This window comes from Phacochoerus africanus, chromosome 14, assembly GCF_016906955.1.
Source record: "Phacochoerus africanus isolate WHEZ1 chromosome 14, ROS_Pafr_v1, whole genome shotgun sequence".
In the NCBI taxonomy this organism is placed as follows: domain Eukaryota; kingdom Metazoa; phylum Chordata; class Mammalia; order Artiodactyla; family Suidae; genus Phacochoerus; species Phacochoerus africanus.
The window spans coordinates 6308369-6323133 of record NC_062557.1 but is presented as its reverse complement, the minus strand read 5'-3'; the positions used below and the strand labels follow the sequence as shown (position 1 = coordinate 6323133).

At 59.1% G+C, this 14765-nt stretch overlaps 2 protein-coding genes across 2 annotated transcripts; one reads left to right on the top strand and one right to left on the bottom strand.

The window, feature by feature from the left end:
• Positions 1 to 363: 363 nt before the first annotated feature.
• Positions 364 to 4789, bottom strand: USH1G (USH1 protein network component sans). The gene is made up of 2 exons (XM_047757620.1): positions 3828 to 4789; positions 364 to 1585 (listed from the first exon to the last, which is right to left on the bottom strand). The coding sequence occupies exons 1-2, from the start codon at positions 3989 to 3991 to the stop codon at positions 364 to 366; spliced, it is 1386 nt and encodes a 461-aa protein (XP_047613576.1). The 5' UTR covers positions 3992 to 4789.
• A 730-nt stretch (positions 4790 to 5519) lies between these two features.
• Positions 5520 to 14147, top strand: OTOP2 (otopetrin 2). The gene is made up of 6 exons (XM_047757640.1): positions 5520 to 5832; positions 6363 to 6499; positions 7906 to 7964; positions 8432 to 8565; positions 10768 to 11645; positions 13777 to 14147. Exons 1-6 carry the CDS (start codon positions 5520 to 5522, stop codon positions 13945 to 13947), a joined length of 1692 nt encoding a protein of 563 aa, XP_047613596.1. The 3' UTR covers positions 13948 to 14147.
• Positions 14148 to 14765: the final 618 nt, after the last annotated feature.

The window sequence follows — 14765 nt, the reverse complement described above, 5'->3', positions numbered from 1 at the left end:
GGACCAGAGTTTCTGTTGTGGCTCAGTGTAAACGAACCCAACTAGTATCCATGAGGATCCAGGTTCGATCCCTGGCCTTGCTCAGTGGGTTAAGGCTCCTGCATTGCCATGAGCTGCAGTGGTAGCAGCTCAGATCCAGTGTTGCAGGGGCTGTGGCACAGGCTGGCAGCTGTAGCTCCCATTAGATCCCTAGCCTGGGAACTTCCATATGCCGCAGGGGCAGCGTTTAAAAAAAAAAAAAAAAAAAAAAAAGGCACTCTTGCAATGCTACTGATGGCGACCTAGATATTACCCCCCCCCTCAACTCCCCAAAAGGCAGATGCCCCCCACCCCAGGGCCTTGCAGCCCCTATCTTCCCATCACTCACAACTCCGTGTCCTCCAGGGCCGGCGGGCGCTCCAGCGTCTGCCTCCGCCTCCGCACGGCCCCCATGATCTTCTTGCGGGGCCCCAGGGGGACGCTGATGCTGCGGAGGTCGAGGTCGGAGCACAGCATGAGCGCCTCGAGGTCGATCTTCTCCTGCCGCAGGAGGGGGGTGAAGTCCTCCATGCGCAGGGAGGCCAGGAAGGTCTCCAGCGGGCTCGTCTCGGGCTCCAGGTCCTCATCCAGGCCCAAGTCCAGCTCGTCCCAGGGCAGCTCCTCCCCACAGCTGCGATCCTGCAGGCTGTTGGCACTGCCCAGGCTGTCGTCGTCCAGGCTGGGGGAGCTCTGCAGCCGAGCCCGCGGCGTGCCCCCGCCGTCCAGCGCCGCGTCCTCGCGGCCCAGCCCATGCAGCCCGCTGCTCAGGTAGTTCCTGCGGAACACCATGGTGCCCAGGCCCGGGCGGGTAAACAGGGAGTCGTGGCCTGAGTCGGTGCTGACCTCCGAGTGCGCAGGCTCGGCCGCCAGTGTGGCACGGGAGACGCTGTCCTCATCAGAGAGGAACATGTCCCGGAGCGGGGCGCGGCCCCACTCCTTGGGGTTGGCGTAGGTGCCCGGGCGCACGAACATCACGTCGCTGCCCAGCTGCAGGCCCGAGAGCGAGCGCACGCTCTTGCGGCCGTCCTCGGAGATCTTGAAGGTGCCCTCGCCGCCCTGCTTGCGCCGCTCCAGCTTCCGCTGGATCTTGGTCTTGCCCTTGGCGGTGCCGTGCAGCGTGGCCTGCGAGTAGGGCACGTGGCTGCCCAGCGCCAGGTGCTGCAGCCGGCGGCTCAGGGTGCTGGACGTGAGGCTGGAGAAGCTGAGCGTGTCCGAGCGCTCGGCCAGCTCGCGCCGGTAGCGCCGCTCCATGCGCTCGTGGTGCTTGCGCTGCATCTTGGCGCACTCGCGGATGCGCCGCTCCGCCTCGCGGAAGGCCTTGTCCTTCAGCTTGCCCACCAGCTTGGGGTTGAGGCTGCTCTGCTTGGCGGCGATGGAGTCCAGGTAGCGCACGCACTCCATGTGGCCCTTCATGGCGCCCATGTCCAGCGGCGTGTGGTAGTCGTTGTCCAGGCACCAGATGTTGGCCCCGAAGGACACCAGGAAGGAGAGGCAGTGCAGGTGGCCATTGGAGGCTGCCAGGTGCAGGGGCGTATTGCCCCAGATGTCACACTTGTCCGGGTCACCCCTGCAGGATGACACGCAGAGAGGGGTGATGAGCCATCACGAGCTCAGGCTGGCTGTTGGCACTGGCTGCAGGTGTGGGGAGCGCCCAGCCTGGTCGAGCTTCCCCGCTGGCACACCAGGGGGACTCGATGGGCTGGGCACTGTCCTCTGACTCCAGGAGACGCGCAGGGGGCCACCGGCCGCACCTCCAGTGGGCCCAGGGTTAAAGACGGCCCAGGCACGCAGGGGGCGGGGCGACAGAGAAGGCGTGGCCAGGGCGGGGCCTTCCCCTAGAGAACTGAGGGCTGGGAATCTCAGGGGATAAATATTTGATGCCCCGAGAGAAAGGAGTGAATTATTCATGGGGCCCAGCGGGGAGCTGGCCCAGAGAGGTGGCGGGCCAGGGCCGAGTGTGGGTCTCCAGTTAGACGTGGTGGTGCGTGTGGCTGTCAGTGCAGCAGTGACAGTAAAAGCGAATGAGAGCATAATGCGTGCTGGGCCTGAGCCCTGGCTGAGTGTGTGAGGGTGTGCGCCCGCGTGTCGGCGGGCACGGCCACGTCTGCAGGGAGCAGGGCCAGGCCTGGCAAGGCCGCGTATGAGAGCAGGTGTTGGGTCTTGGCCTGGGCCAGGAGGGGAGCGTGGGGGCAGCCAGGACTGGAGCAGAGGGGAAGGGCAGCTGTAACCTGGGCCCAGCTGCCCTCCGGTCTGGGGGGCGCCCATCTTTGGGAGTTCTGCCAGGCAGACAGTCTTGGACCTGTCCAGGGGACCCACACAGCCCCCTCCAACACCCTCATCCCCAGACTGGCCCCTCCCCCCTTGCACATGCTCCCGCTGGCTCCTCCAACTCACCCCTCCCTCAGGGGCCTAGCTCAGGCCCTCAGCCCCACGCTAATGAGGAGGCCGCCCTGCAAGGGCTGGAGGAAGAATCAGTTCTTTGTCTCAAGCACCTCCCCCTGCATCCCCCTCCTCATTGCCCTTACTGGTTTTCATGTCTTTCAGGACCACATGGACCAGAGCTGCTGGGCATCTGGCCCACTCCCCATCAAGCACCAACCCTTGCCCTGTGCAGGAGTTGTGGGGTTTGGTGCAGCAAGGGGCTCCTTCTTTCCCTCCTTCTATAAACCTCTCTGAGGGGGGAGCAGGACGGCAGGATCCCTGTGTGCCCTCTTGGCATGGACGGGAGCCAGTCTTGGCCTCTTGGAACGTGGCTCTGCTGCCTTGTCTTAGGGGCTGCTCCCACCCGCTGCTGGGTCTGGGGAGCAGCCACGGAGGGAGGATAAGAGGGGGGTCCCCACCCACTACCTGCTCAAGCCACAGGCCTGGCACCAGGGCCAGCTGGGCCCCTGTCCCTCCACCATGATTTCCCAGGGCCTGAGGTGTTCATGTTAACCCTCCTGGGGCCATCTCTTACACGCCTTTTCCCTGTCCCGGCCACCCTGGTGTCCAGGTCAACCTGAGTTCTCTTAATTAAACTGCTGGGGCTGGCAGAGTGGTCCCCAGTGTCATTCAGCCCTAGGGAGCCCAGGTCAGTGGCCCTGGACCCCGTCTTCCTCAACTGCTACTTCCAAACCCCTTCCCTGACCCTGATTCCTGGATTCAATGCCCATTCCTCGCCCTGGACAACTGGGGGGAGGGGAGAGGGAGCCTGTAGTGGGGGAGGGGCACAGAGGGAGTTAATGGAGGGGCTGAACTGAGTGACATTTGGTACTGTGGACAGTGCCCATAAATCCCAGGAATGAGCAGGGAGGGAGCTGTGTGAAATCCAGTGTGTGTGTGGGGGGGGGGAGGGGGCCTCTGGCAGGGGGGCCCCTTGGACCCCAGGCTGGGGGGTGGGCAGTGAAGAGCTTCTCCTTCCCCAGCCCCACTTCAGGGCCCCTTTGAGGCTTCTGCCTCTTCTCTCTCGTTCCCACGATGCCCCTCACTCTGCTTCCAGGGGCTGGCTACCCACCCAGGAGATCCCTCCCATCTTCCCTCACTCTGAAGCCCCTCCCACAGTCATGGACCCCCAAGTCCCAGCCCCTCTCCTCCTAGCCCTACATCCAGGTCACAAATGCCACAGGCCTCGGCCTGTTTCCCCCTCGCACACTTGCCATCTCCAAGGCTCTGCCTTAGGGTCTGTCATAGGGACAGGTTGGCTCAGAGGAGGAAGGAAAGATGCCCTGGATTTGGGTGGGGGTCTCAGGGGCCCAGAGCAGCCTTGAGGCTCTCTTAGCCCTCCCCCCTCCCTCCCCCCGCGGCGCTGGGGCGAGGACAGGACTACTCACCCTCGGCTCACGATGAGCCGCAGGGACTCCAGATTGCCGTGGTATGCAGCCCAGAGGGTGGGGGTCATGCCATCCTCGTCGGGGGCGTTCAGCTCCTTCCTGGTGGCCTCCTTGAGGAGTTCCAGGTAGCCATCCCGAGCCGCCCGGTGGTACTGGTCATTCATGGCTCCTGACTTGGACGGGACGGGACGGACCTCCGGGGACACCGGGGAAATGCCCCCCGCGGGGGAGGGCAGTAGGGTTAGAGTTGAGGCATGGGGTTAGGGGAGGGGGCCGGGCAGGGGCCAGGGCCGCCAGCCCCCGCCTCCGCAGACAGAAATGCGGAGCGCCAGAGCCACCCGCTACTGCTACTCGGACATCTGAGCCACTCACCCGGCAGGGAAGGTGGGGGAGGATCTCCCGCTGCCCAGAGGGCCGCCCCGGGCTGCCCCTGGGTCCTAAACACCCTGCTCCCGAGCGCGCCGCAGTGACCTGCTCCCAAGCGCACAGGGCCCTGCCTCTGTCCAAAAGTGCCCACTCCAGCGTCCCGCCACGTGAGGCCGGGTCTGGGGACAGTCCCCACGCTGTCCTCACTAGAGTCCCCGTGCTGCAGCCCCCAATGTCTCCATCCGTCAAGGGAACGAGCTAAGGGCTGGGAGGGGTGTCTGAAGACAGCCCTGACCCCCAGGACAGTGGGCCTAAGAGGGTTATGAGAACCGACTGCCAGACGGTCAGCGATCTGGATTCGGTCGGCTCGTTCGCGCGAGATGGGCCGGCCGCGTTCCAGCAGGGGGCGCTAGAGGACTGGGCGAGAACTTCGTATCCAAGTCCCACTTCGTAGCATCCAGCGGAACTGGGACGGGGGAAGGGACAGAGGAAGAGAGAACTTCGACCACCGCGAAGGTGTCGGGGAAAGGGACCACGGGGTCTTGATCTTGGGGCAGCAACGGAGGACCACAAAGGTATAGGGCCACCATGGCTGGGAGGGCGTCTGGGTGCCTTCCGGCCCTTGGGGCGTCTCTTGAGCATCACCTCTCAGGACTCTGGGTGTCGAGATCGCGGGGCGCCAGGGCGCGGTGGGCGCGGGGGGTGGGGTGCCCTCTGGGTGCCGCAGTGCAGGGCCGCGCCCGAGCCGGGATGCGCCGAGGTGACAGGGCCGCGAGGGAGGGGGCGCCTCTTAATGGGTAAATATAAATCTCACCTTATCTGGCTCCCGTGCTCTCTTCCCTAAATTCAGCTCGGAAAAAAGATGGATCATGTGAGCGGGACTGAGAGGTTTATGGAGCTGAGCTCCCGCGGCTGTAAATCACCCTGCCCTCCCCTGTATAAAGCGTCCATCCAGCCCGGCGTGAGAGAGAGGACAAGCTCCCCGCCCCCTGACCCCAAGCTCAGTGCGGGCTCTCGGCCCAGCCAGGTAGGTGTCCTGGGCTATACGGTCCACGGATTTGGGGAATGGGCCATTGGATGGGGTCCGACGGGGCTGCAGCCCCTTTTCCTTTTCTGCCCTCGATCAAGAGAACTGCACGACTGGCTCTTCTCTTCCCCATCTCCAGTGCTTCCTCCTCCACCCGCAGCCCCCACCCTCCCGGGGAAGCTCCCCGGTTCACAAATCTAGGGATAAGATGGAGGAAGGAGAGCCCTCGGGGCTGACCTGGGGTCCTGTCCATTCTCCCCCACAGTGACCACTGCAAACTCCTCCAGTCGCCTTTTGCCATGTCCGACGAGCTGCCCACCGGCCCCAAGGAGAGCCCGCCGGCGCTGCGGGCGGGCCCCCGCGAGGTGTGGAAGAAGGGCGGCCGCTTGCTGTCCGTGCTGCTGGCCGTGAACGTGCTGCTTATCGCCTGCACGCTCATCAGCGGCGGCGCCTTCAACAAGGTGGCCGTGTATGACACCGACGTGTTCGCGCTGCTCACCGCCATGATGCTGCTGGCGGGGCTCTGGATCCTCTTCTACCTCCTTCGCACCGTGCGCAGCCCTGACTCTGTCCCCTATCGGGACTCACACGCAGGTCCCATCTGGCTCCGAGGTGCCTGGGGAGGTGGAGATGGAAGTGGGGTGGGCCAGGCGCAGAGCTGGAGGCGGAGGCTCTCGGAGGAATTGCTGGGTGCCCTAGGTAGACCGATGAGAAGTTCCCTCCCGGGAGGACCAGATGTGTCTTAGGATGAGGTGGGCTGTGCTGAAGGAGAAAAGGAAGGGAAAGAGTCTGGAAGAGGGCTGAGGGACGGAGAGGAATTTCTCTGCCCCGTCTAAAGATTGAAAGAAGGTGGTCATGGAGAGACTTTGATGGAGAGCAGAAAACAGATGTCAGCTGCCATCGAAAGAGCCTACGGAAGGCCCTTCCCCTTGTCTATGCAGCCCTAAAGAGATAGGGGCTCCAAAGGACATCCGTCCATCCACCCACTCAATCCTGTGCTCATCCTTCCGTTCCCCCATTCAGCATCCCGCTGTCCATCCGTCCATCCGCCCAACCATCCAACTACCTAGCCAGCCATGCTCAAATCTGGAAGCCCTCTCTCCGGCCTCTCTGATCCGCACCCTCCCACCCCTCATTCCTAGGTGGGCTGGTGCTGTTTGGGATCTGCACTCTGGTCATGGATGTCTTCAAGACCGGCTACTACTCCAGTTTCTTTGAGTGCCAGTCAGCCATCAAGATCCTGCACCCTCTCACCCAGGCTGTGTTTGTCATTGTCCAGGTGGGTGGGAAGAGTGTCCTGGAGTGGAAGGGAGCCAACACCTGGCCTGGGGGCAGGAGACCTGAGCTCAACTCCTCTTCAGCGCTGAGCAGTCCGTGAAGGTGGGGATAGGCCCACAGTGCAGAGCATATGAGTCCATAAACCTGGAAGCACTTGGTACAGGACGTAAGAGCCAAGTATGAGTGCTTACATGTGGGCCCTGCGATTTCATTTCAACTTCAGCAGTTTCAGTAGTTAACACCTGGGAACTATGGGTTGTGGAAGCTTCTCTGTCTCCTAGAACTTGGCCTGCCCTCCCTGGATGCCCTTGGAGGGCACCGGCCTCAGCTCAGGGTCCTGCTGTGGGCACGGCCGGTTTGGCCTCCACCATGTCCCCTCTATTCTGTATTTGTTCAGGAAGAAGGGCATCCTGCACGTGGGATTTTTTCAGACAAGTTCAAGTTTTTATTTTCGTGTACATAACACTTGGAAAAATCTTCTGATTGAGCTAAGGCAGGACTGGTCTCACACGGGACCAGAAAAAAACCTCTGCCCAGAATGTCCATGTATGGTTCCCTCTCCCAAAACATTATCCCTGCTGTCCAGTTTTTAAATTTTACATTTATGACTTGGGTATTTACGTAGTTTTAGTTCTTTGGGGTTTTGTCTTTTTAGGGCCACACCCATGGCATATGGAGGTTCCCAGGCTAGGGGTCGAATCAGAGCTGTAGCTACCCACCTACACCACAACCACAGAAACACAGGATCCGAGCCGGGCCTGGGTCTGTGACCTACACCCCAGCTCACAGCAAGGCCAGATCCTTAACCCACTGAGCGAGGCCAGGGATCGAACCTGCATCCTCATGGATACTAGTCAGATTCGTTTCCCCTAAACCACAAAGGCAACTCCTATGTAGTTTTAGTTTTGCACTTTATGAATCTGAAGAATACTCAGGAAAACTGGAATACAGATACACCAACGTCAACAAACATGACAGCAAAGATGTGTGGGCAGCCAGGTGAGAGCCAGGACAGCAAAAGATACAGGGCAAGAAAGGATGAGGATGGGTCAGGGATGCCGTCAAAGAAAGATGAGAGCCCCCTGAGATTCTTCCTCCCTCCTAGTCTGAGGCAGGAATGGAAAGCAGGGATCTAGGCAGTCAAAACTCCATTTCCTCCATCCTGCAAGGAAGGAGAAAACAAACCCCACGACCGGAGCATTTCCAAGTGACATTTTGCAAACTTTTAAAGGACAGAGGGCTATTTTAGACTGGGAAAAGAGAAGGCTTATGTCTCTGTTTGTAAAGCTGAAATAAACTTGACCGGGTAGCAGGAGGGCTCTTGAGGAGGTGCCAGGTGAGAACAGGGCACTCCAGGGTTGAGCCTGTCTGCAGAGTAGATGACCCCACCACCCTCTCTCGACACAGACTTACTTCCTCTGGGTCTCCGCTAAAGACTGCATTCACACCCATCTGGATCTGACTCGGTGAGTACCTGCTCCACAGCCCGATGGTCACGCCCAGGTGCCAGGCTCCCCTGGCATGAAATGAGCGCTTCCAAACCTGGGGCGTGGGTCCTCTTTCAGCCCCCAGGTGGGCTTTCAGCCAAGGCCCCCTGGCTTTGTCAGCCTGATTTCCACCACCTTGTGTACGTGTGTGTATATGTGGGTGTGTGCATGCGTGGTATGGCAGGTGTAGTGTGCAAATGTCCTTTCCCCTATGGGAGGGAGCAGCAGTGGCCTGGACCCCGACTCCCAGCCCTCTCCTAGGAGGCAGCCCAGCCAGGCTCAATGTTCCTTCCAAACCCAGCCTCCCTGCTCACACAGGGACCTGACTACTTTCTTGCGTCTCAGCTCCTTCTCCCAGTGTAGCCTCCCCAACCCTCCACCTTGCCAGGGACCCAAGGTCAGCCGAAGACCCTCATGGGTCTCCCCACCCCCCACCCCTAAAACAGATGTGGCCTCATGTTCACCATCACCACCAACCTGGCCATCTGGATGGCGGCCGTGGTGGATGAATCCGTGCACCAGGCGCACTCCTACAGCGATTCTAACAGCAGCACCAGCCACACCCGCCTTGCTCTGGACCGTGAGTGCTCTCATTTCAGATTAACTCTGGCTCCAGGGCAGCCAAGCCTTGGGCTGGGTGCTCTGTGGATTGGGGAGGGCATGGAGGCAAAGGTGAAAGTCAGGGGCCTCCTCCTGCTCCAGGCTACAGCTCTGAAGACATCTAGGTGCAAGTGACCCAGGAGGAAGAGTACAAGGAGGCATTGTCTCATCCTGGACAGTACAGCTTTGGCCCCACTGTCCAGGTCTCCATCCCAACCAAAGGAGGGATTTATGCTCCAGGAAGAAGGGGTGAGGGATGAAGCTGGAGAGAGGGGAAGGGAGGCAGTGAGGCTCAGTGGTGGAAGCGTGGAATCAGACAGGAGTGCCCGGCCAGGAGAAGGGAGAAATACCATCGCAATGACAATAGGGAAGTTCACAGAGTTCTTGACATCAGGCGCTGTGCTAAGTGTCTTAAATACTATCTCGCTTAATGCTTGCCACCACCCTGTGAGATAGGTACTATTGATAGTCCCATTTTACAGATGCGGAAACTAAGGCATAGAGAGGTTACGTAGCTTGCCAAAGGTCACAGAGCTTGAAACGGAAGAACTGGTGTTAAGATCCATCTTTGCTTTGAGCCCATATGCTATACTGAAGAAGTATAGGCCCACAGTTCTCCGGTCTTCTCTAGAGCTCCCCCACCACCACCACCCTGCCAGGATCAGACTAGACGGCCAAGTCCATCTGGACCTCACCTGAAGACACACACACACCCAGTACGGGAGGGTCCAGGAATGGAAAGCAGGGATCCAGGTCTTCAGGAGACCCTGGCCCAGAAGGACTGACAAGGGGCCACCCTCCACAGACAGAGGGTCCCTGCGGATGGTTAAATCCAACCCAAGGAGGTGGCCAACGTAACTCGTTGGGGCTGCAGGGGCACAGAGAGGCACCCTGGAGAGGACCGTGCCTCAGGGGTGAGTCACCTCAGTTCCTCCTTCTGGAACAGCAGCTGGGGTAGTTCCGGGGATCAAGAGAGGATCGCCGTGGCCCGAGGTATCCCACAGGGCACAGTCTGGATGCAGGTGGGCATTCCTACGGGTACCGTACAAACCAGAGTGATGGGAGGTCGCGGGTGAGATCTGGGGACAGCAGCTGCTTTCAGGCTGAGTTGGATGCTGGGGAGAGCCGTGAGGAAGCTTGAATTTCAGCGGTCGCCAAAGGGCCGCCTTCTATCGGGACCAGAGCCTCGCCTATCTTGGGCAGCCAGGCATCATTACTGGTGGGAGAAGGCTTGGGAGTGTTTTCCTGAAGGAATAGGATAGGATAAAAGGTGCAGCTCTGCCGTTCAGGCTTGTTTGTCTTGTTTGTTTGTTGGCCATGTCTGAGGCATGCAGAAGTTCCCAGGCCGGAGATCCAGCTCAGGCCACAGGAGTTCCAGTTGTGGCTCAGTGGGTCAGGAACCCAGCATGGTATCTATGAGGATGCAGATTTGACCACTGGCCTCGCTTAGTGGGTTGAGGATCCAGGGTCGTCATGAGCTGCGGTGTAGGTCTCAGGCACGGCTTGGATCTGCGTTACAGCATGGATTGCCGATGTGGCTGGGATCTGGCATTGCTGTGGCTGTGGTGTAGGCTGGCAAAAAACAAAACAAAAAAACACGTACCACAGCCAGTGACCTAAGCCCTAGCAGTGACAATGCCAGATATTTAACTGCTACGCCACCAGGAAACTCCTAGATTTTTTTAAAATTGAGCACTGGTTATTGTTTATTTGTTTGTTTATTTGTTTGTCTTTTTAGGACTGAACCTGTGGCATATGGAAGTTCCCAGGCTAGGGGTCAAACTGAAGCTACAGCTGCCTGCTTACACCACAGCCACGGCAACGCCAGATCCGAGCCTCGTCTGCGACCTACACCACAGCTCATGGTGACGCCAGATCCTTAATGCACTGAGCAAGGCCAGGGATCAAACCCACATCCTCATGGATACTAGCCGGGCTCATTACCGCTGAGCCACAGTGGGACCTCCGAGCACTGGCTATTGTTTACCAACATGTCCCACAGTATCTGGCACATAGTAGGTGCTCAATAAATGCTTGCGGCGTGAACAAATGTGCTAGGCCTGGTGTAGGCATTTGGGATTCGGTGGCGATTGAGAGCAACCCCATCTTTCCAAAGGGGGAGGATCTGGGGGGCCTCTGGGAAGACGGGAGGGAGGGCAGCTCCGTGCCCCTCTCTCCACAGTCGAGCGTGCCGGCAGCACCGTCGGTGGAGACTGCTCCTGCAACACGGCCGTCTGCCAGATCTTCCAGCAGGGGTATTTCTACCTGTATCCCTTCAACATTGAGTACAGCCTCTTTGCTTCCACAATGCTCTATGTCATGTGGAAGAACGTGGGCAGGCTGCTGGCCTCCTCGACCCACGGCCACAGCCACACCCCATCCTCGGTCAGCCTCTTCCGGGAGACCTTCTTTGCCGGCCCGGTGCTGGGCCTGATGCTGTTCGTGGTGGGGCTGGCCGTCCTCATCATCTACGAGGTCCAGGTGAGCGAGGAGAGGGGCCGCGCCCAGCAGGCCCTGGTCATCTACTACAGCTTCACCATCGTCTGTCTGGGGCTCATGACCTTGGTCAGCCTGAGCGGCTCGGTCATCTACCGATTTGATCGCCGGGCCATGGACCACCATAAGAATCCCACGCGCACCCTGGACGTGGCCCTGCTGATGGGGGCCGCCCTGGGCCAGTACGCCATCTCCTACTACTCCATCGTGGCCGTGGTGGTGGGCACCCCCAGGGACCTGCTGGCGGCTCTCAACCTAGCCCACGCACTGCTCATGATCGCCCAGCAGACCTTCCAGAATGTGTTCATCATTGAGAGTCTCCACCGCGGCCCCCCGGGGGCTGAGCCTCACCCCACTCCCCCCAAGGAGCCCTGCCACGGCCTTACCTTCACCAACCTCGACGCCCTCCACACTTTGCCCACCTGCCCACCCACCCCCAGGCTGGTGGGGCCCAACCCAGCAGGACCACAGGAAGCCGTGGGCAGCATCGTGGCTCCCAGGAGCCCCTGGAAACGCCGGTGCTTGAAGGACATTGCTCTGTTCCTCCTGCCCTGCAACGTCATCGTGAGTAACTGGGTGGAGGCGGGGTGGGCTGCGGGGGAGAGACGGCCGAGGAAAGATGCTGTTTCAGGTTCCTCCACTCGGGCCCCTCTGTCTTGCTCCAGCTTACTCATCAGTGCATGGCTCTCTAGGAAAGGGGCAGGTTCGGAGAGGGTCAGGGGCAGTCCCCCTGGCAAACAGCATCTTAGGGCACACGGACAGAATGAAATTCCAGCATTCCGGCATCTAGGCAATGGGTGGAGGGGACCCAGGGAACGCTGCTGCTGCTGTGGGGGCTGGGAAGAGGTGAGAGGGAGACGTGGGGGGGGGGGGGGCCTCACTCCCAGATGGGAGGTGTGACTGCTTCTGGGAACTTGTGACCAGCCTGCTTCTTAGAATAATCTAATGGGAGCAGCAAGAGGAAGTGGCAGAGACCAGCATAAGTGTGAGTGGTGCCGGGAGGGGGCCATCCGCAACTGCTGCCCCCTCCCCAATGATTCAGCAAAGCCCCTTTCTAAGAGAAAAGCCTCTGAATAGCAGCAGACTTAGCAATACAAATATACATTCTGTATAGGAATACCCTTCTTTTTTTGGGGGGGGCGCTTTTTAGGGCCGCACCCGAGGCATATGGAAGATCCCAGGCTAGGGGTCAAATCAGAGCTGCAGTTGCCGCCACAGCCACAGCAATGCGAGATCTGAGCTGCATCTGTGACCTGCACCCCAGCTCATGGCAACGCCGGATCCCTGACCCACTGAGCAAGGCCAGGGATCAAACCCACATCCTTATGGATGCTAGTCAGGTTCCTTACTGCTGAGCCACACTGGGAACTCCTGGGAACACCCTTCTTAAAAGTGGATCCCCATAGAGAAATACTCCCCGTGGAGCTTCAACCCAGTAGACAAGGGCCCCAGTGTAGACTTAATCCCCTGGAGTGAAATCTCTCACACAGAAACGTGTGAGAGTACATCCCAAATAGATAAGTTTTGCTCAATATAAAAACAGTCCTTTCAGGAGTTCCCTTGTGGCACAGTAGGTTAAGGACCTAGCATTGTCACTGCTGTGGCCCGAGAACTTCCACATGCCTGGGACACAGCCCAAAAAACCCCCACACAGTGCTTTTAGCTGTTACCTTTAACAGAAAGACACCCCAAATATAGAAATCGCCTTAGTGCGGGTATATCCCACTATAGAACCACCTCCAGAGAGACTGCACCTCAGGGGGGTCTACATGAAATATATGCCCTAATCAAGGGGCACTCTTGGTGAAGTCTGCCCTGTGAATATTGTCCCTCCTACAGGTAACCTATTAAAAAAAAAAAAAAAAAGGTGGTCACCATTCCTCAAACCACCTGCCTTGTCTTGGGCTGCCTTTGGTGTGGCCTCCAGCCCCCGCCCCACCTTCCCTTTCTCCCAAGGCCAAGCCTGCAGGCTGGGAGTTCCCTGGAAGGCTGCTTTTGCTCCGGGTATCTGAGCCCGGATCACCTCTGAGAGCATCATCTCTGACTCCTCCATTTTATAGGACAGAAGCAGGTTCAGATCTGGGCTGTGATGTGCCCACAGATGTGGCAAATTTGGGCTGGGGGAGTGGCGTTAGCCCAGAGGCCTTTGTTCTTTGCCTGAGATCCCATCCTGGAAGCACTGGAGTGCACAGCCAGAGATGAAGCAGGATTCCAGCTTCAACCTCCTCCCAGCCTGGAAGGGGGGGGGCAGAGCTAGAAGGCAGGGGCTCCTAGAGCCTTCTGGCAGGATCCTGACCTGCCCCTGCTCTGAGTCTCTCTGCTCCCACCACCACCACCCTGCAAACATCTCTCAGGAGAGAGCTCCTGGTGTAGCCATTGATTCCAAACTCAGGCCTTCTGTTGAAACTCCCCTCCCCCCCACCCAGAAGTGGGCCAGACTGAGGGTGGGAGGTGTGATCACAGGGGAAGCCCTAGCCCCGGGGGGTGGGAAAGTTCAGTTGGGCACATTTATTGAGCTCCCCAGTGAGTGCCAGGCTCTGCCCAAGATGCTGGAGGTCCCCCCTCAGCAGCACCCAGCCCTCGATGTCCACGAGCCAGGGGGCTGGGACCCCCATCTCCTCAACCCCCACAAAGCCCACAGGATGGGCCGTAGGCGCCAGGGCGGCCAGGTCCTGACACGCCTCTGTCCCCACAGCTGTGGATCATGTCCGCCTTCGGGACCCGCCCTCACTTCAGCAACACCGTGGAGGTGGACTTCTACGGCTACTCCCTCTGGGCCGCCATCGTCAACATCTGCCTGCCTTTTGGCATCTTCTACCGCATGCATGCGGTCTCCAGCCTGGTGGAGGTCTACGTGCTGTCCTGAAGCCCTGGAGAGACCTGGGGAGGAGGGGCTCGGCTCAGGAACCCACCCAGAAACCCCCCAGGAAGGAACCCCAGGCAGCAGTCACGGTGCCATGAAACGACCCATGCCCCGCTGGCCCCAGAGTGGAATTTTCAGCAAAGTTATTTTTCTAGGATGAATTTTTTTGGCCACACCTACAGCATGCAGAAGTTCCCAGGGAGTTCCCGTCGTGGCGCAGTGCTTAACGAATCCGACTAAGAACCATGAGGTTGTGGGTTCGGTCCCTGCCTTTGCTCAGTGGGTTAAGGATCCGGCGTTGCTGTGAGCTGTGGTGCAGGTTGCAGACGCGGCTTGGATCCCGCGTTGCTGTGGCTGTGGTGTAGGCTGGCGGCTACAGCTCCGATTAGACCCCTAGCCTGGGAACCTCCATATGCTGTGGGAGCAGCCCAAAGAAATAGCAAAAAGACCAAAAAAAAAAAAATTGCTGATGTAAAACCAGCTATAATGGAAAAAATATAAAAAATCATTAAAAAAAAAAAAAGAAGAAGTTCCCAGACCAGGGATCGAAGCTGCACTACAGCCGTGACCTGAGCTGCAGCAGTGACAACACGGCATCCTTTAGCCACAAGGCCGCCAGGGAACTCCTCTGGGATGAATTTTTAAATCACAGTCAGGACACGCACATCCACCCTGGCACGACCCTGGGGCATGGGGCCACGGGGGAGGAAGACCTCTCCTTGCACTGTTTCTAGGACCAGGCAAGATGTGGAAGTGTCCTAGGCTCTGGCTGCACCCCTACCCCAGTCCTGTGTCCTGGCCAGTGCTGCTGCCTGGAGCTA

Coding starts and splice junctions, on each gene's coding strand:
- USH1G (XM_047757620.1), bottom strand. CDS start 3,991: ATGAATGACCAGTACCACCGGGCGGCTCGGGATGGCTACCTGGAACTC. Junction 1,586..3,827: donor CGGCTCATCGTGAGCCGAGG/GTGAGTAGTCCT, acceptor GTCATCCTGCAG/GGGTGACCCGGACAAGTGTG.
- OTOP2 (XM_047757640.1), top strand. CDS start 5,520: ATGTCCGACGAGCTGCCCACCGGCCCCAAGGAGAGCCCGCCGGCGCTG. Junction 6,500..7,905: donor CTGTGTTTGTCATTGTCCAG/GTGGGTGGGAAG, acceptor CTCTCGACACAG/ACTTACTTCCTCTGGGTCTC. Junction 8,566..10,767: donor CACCCGCCTTGCTCTGGACC/GTGAGTGCTCTC, acceptor CTCTCTCCACAG/TCGAGCGTGCCGGCAGCACC.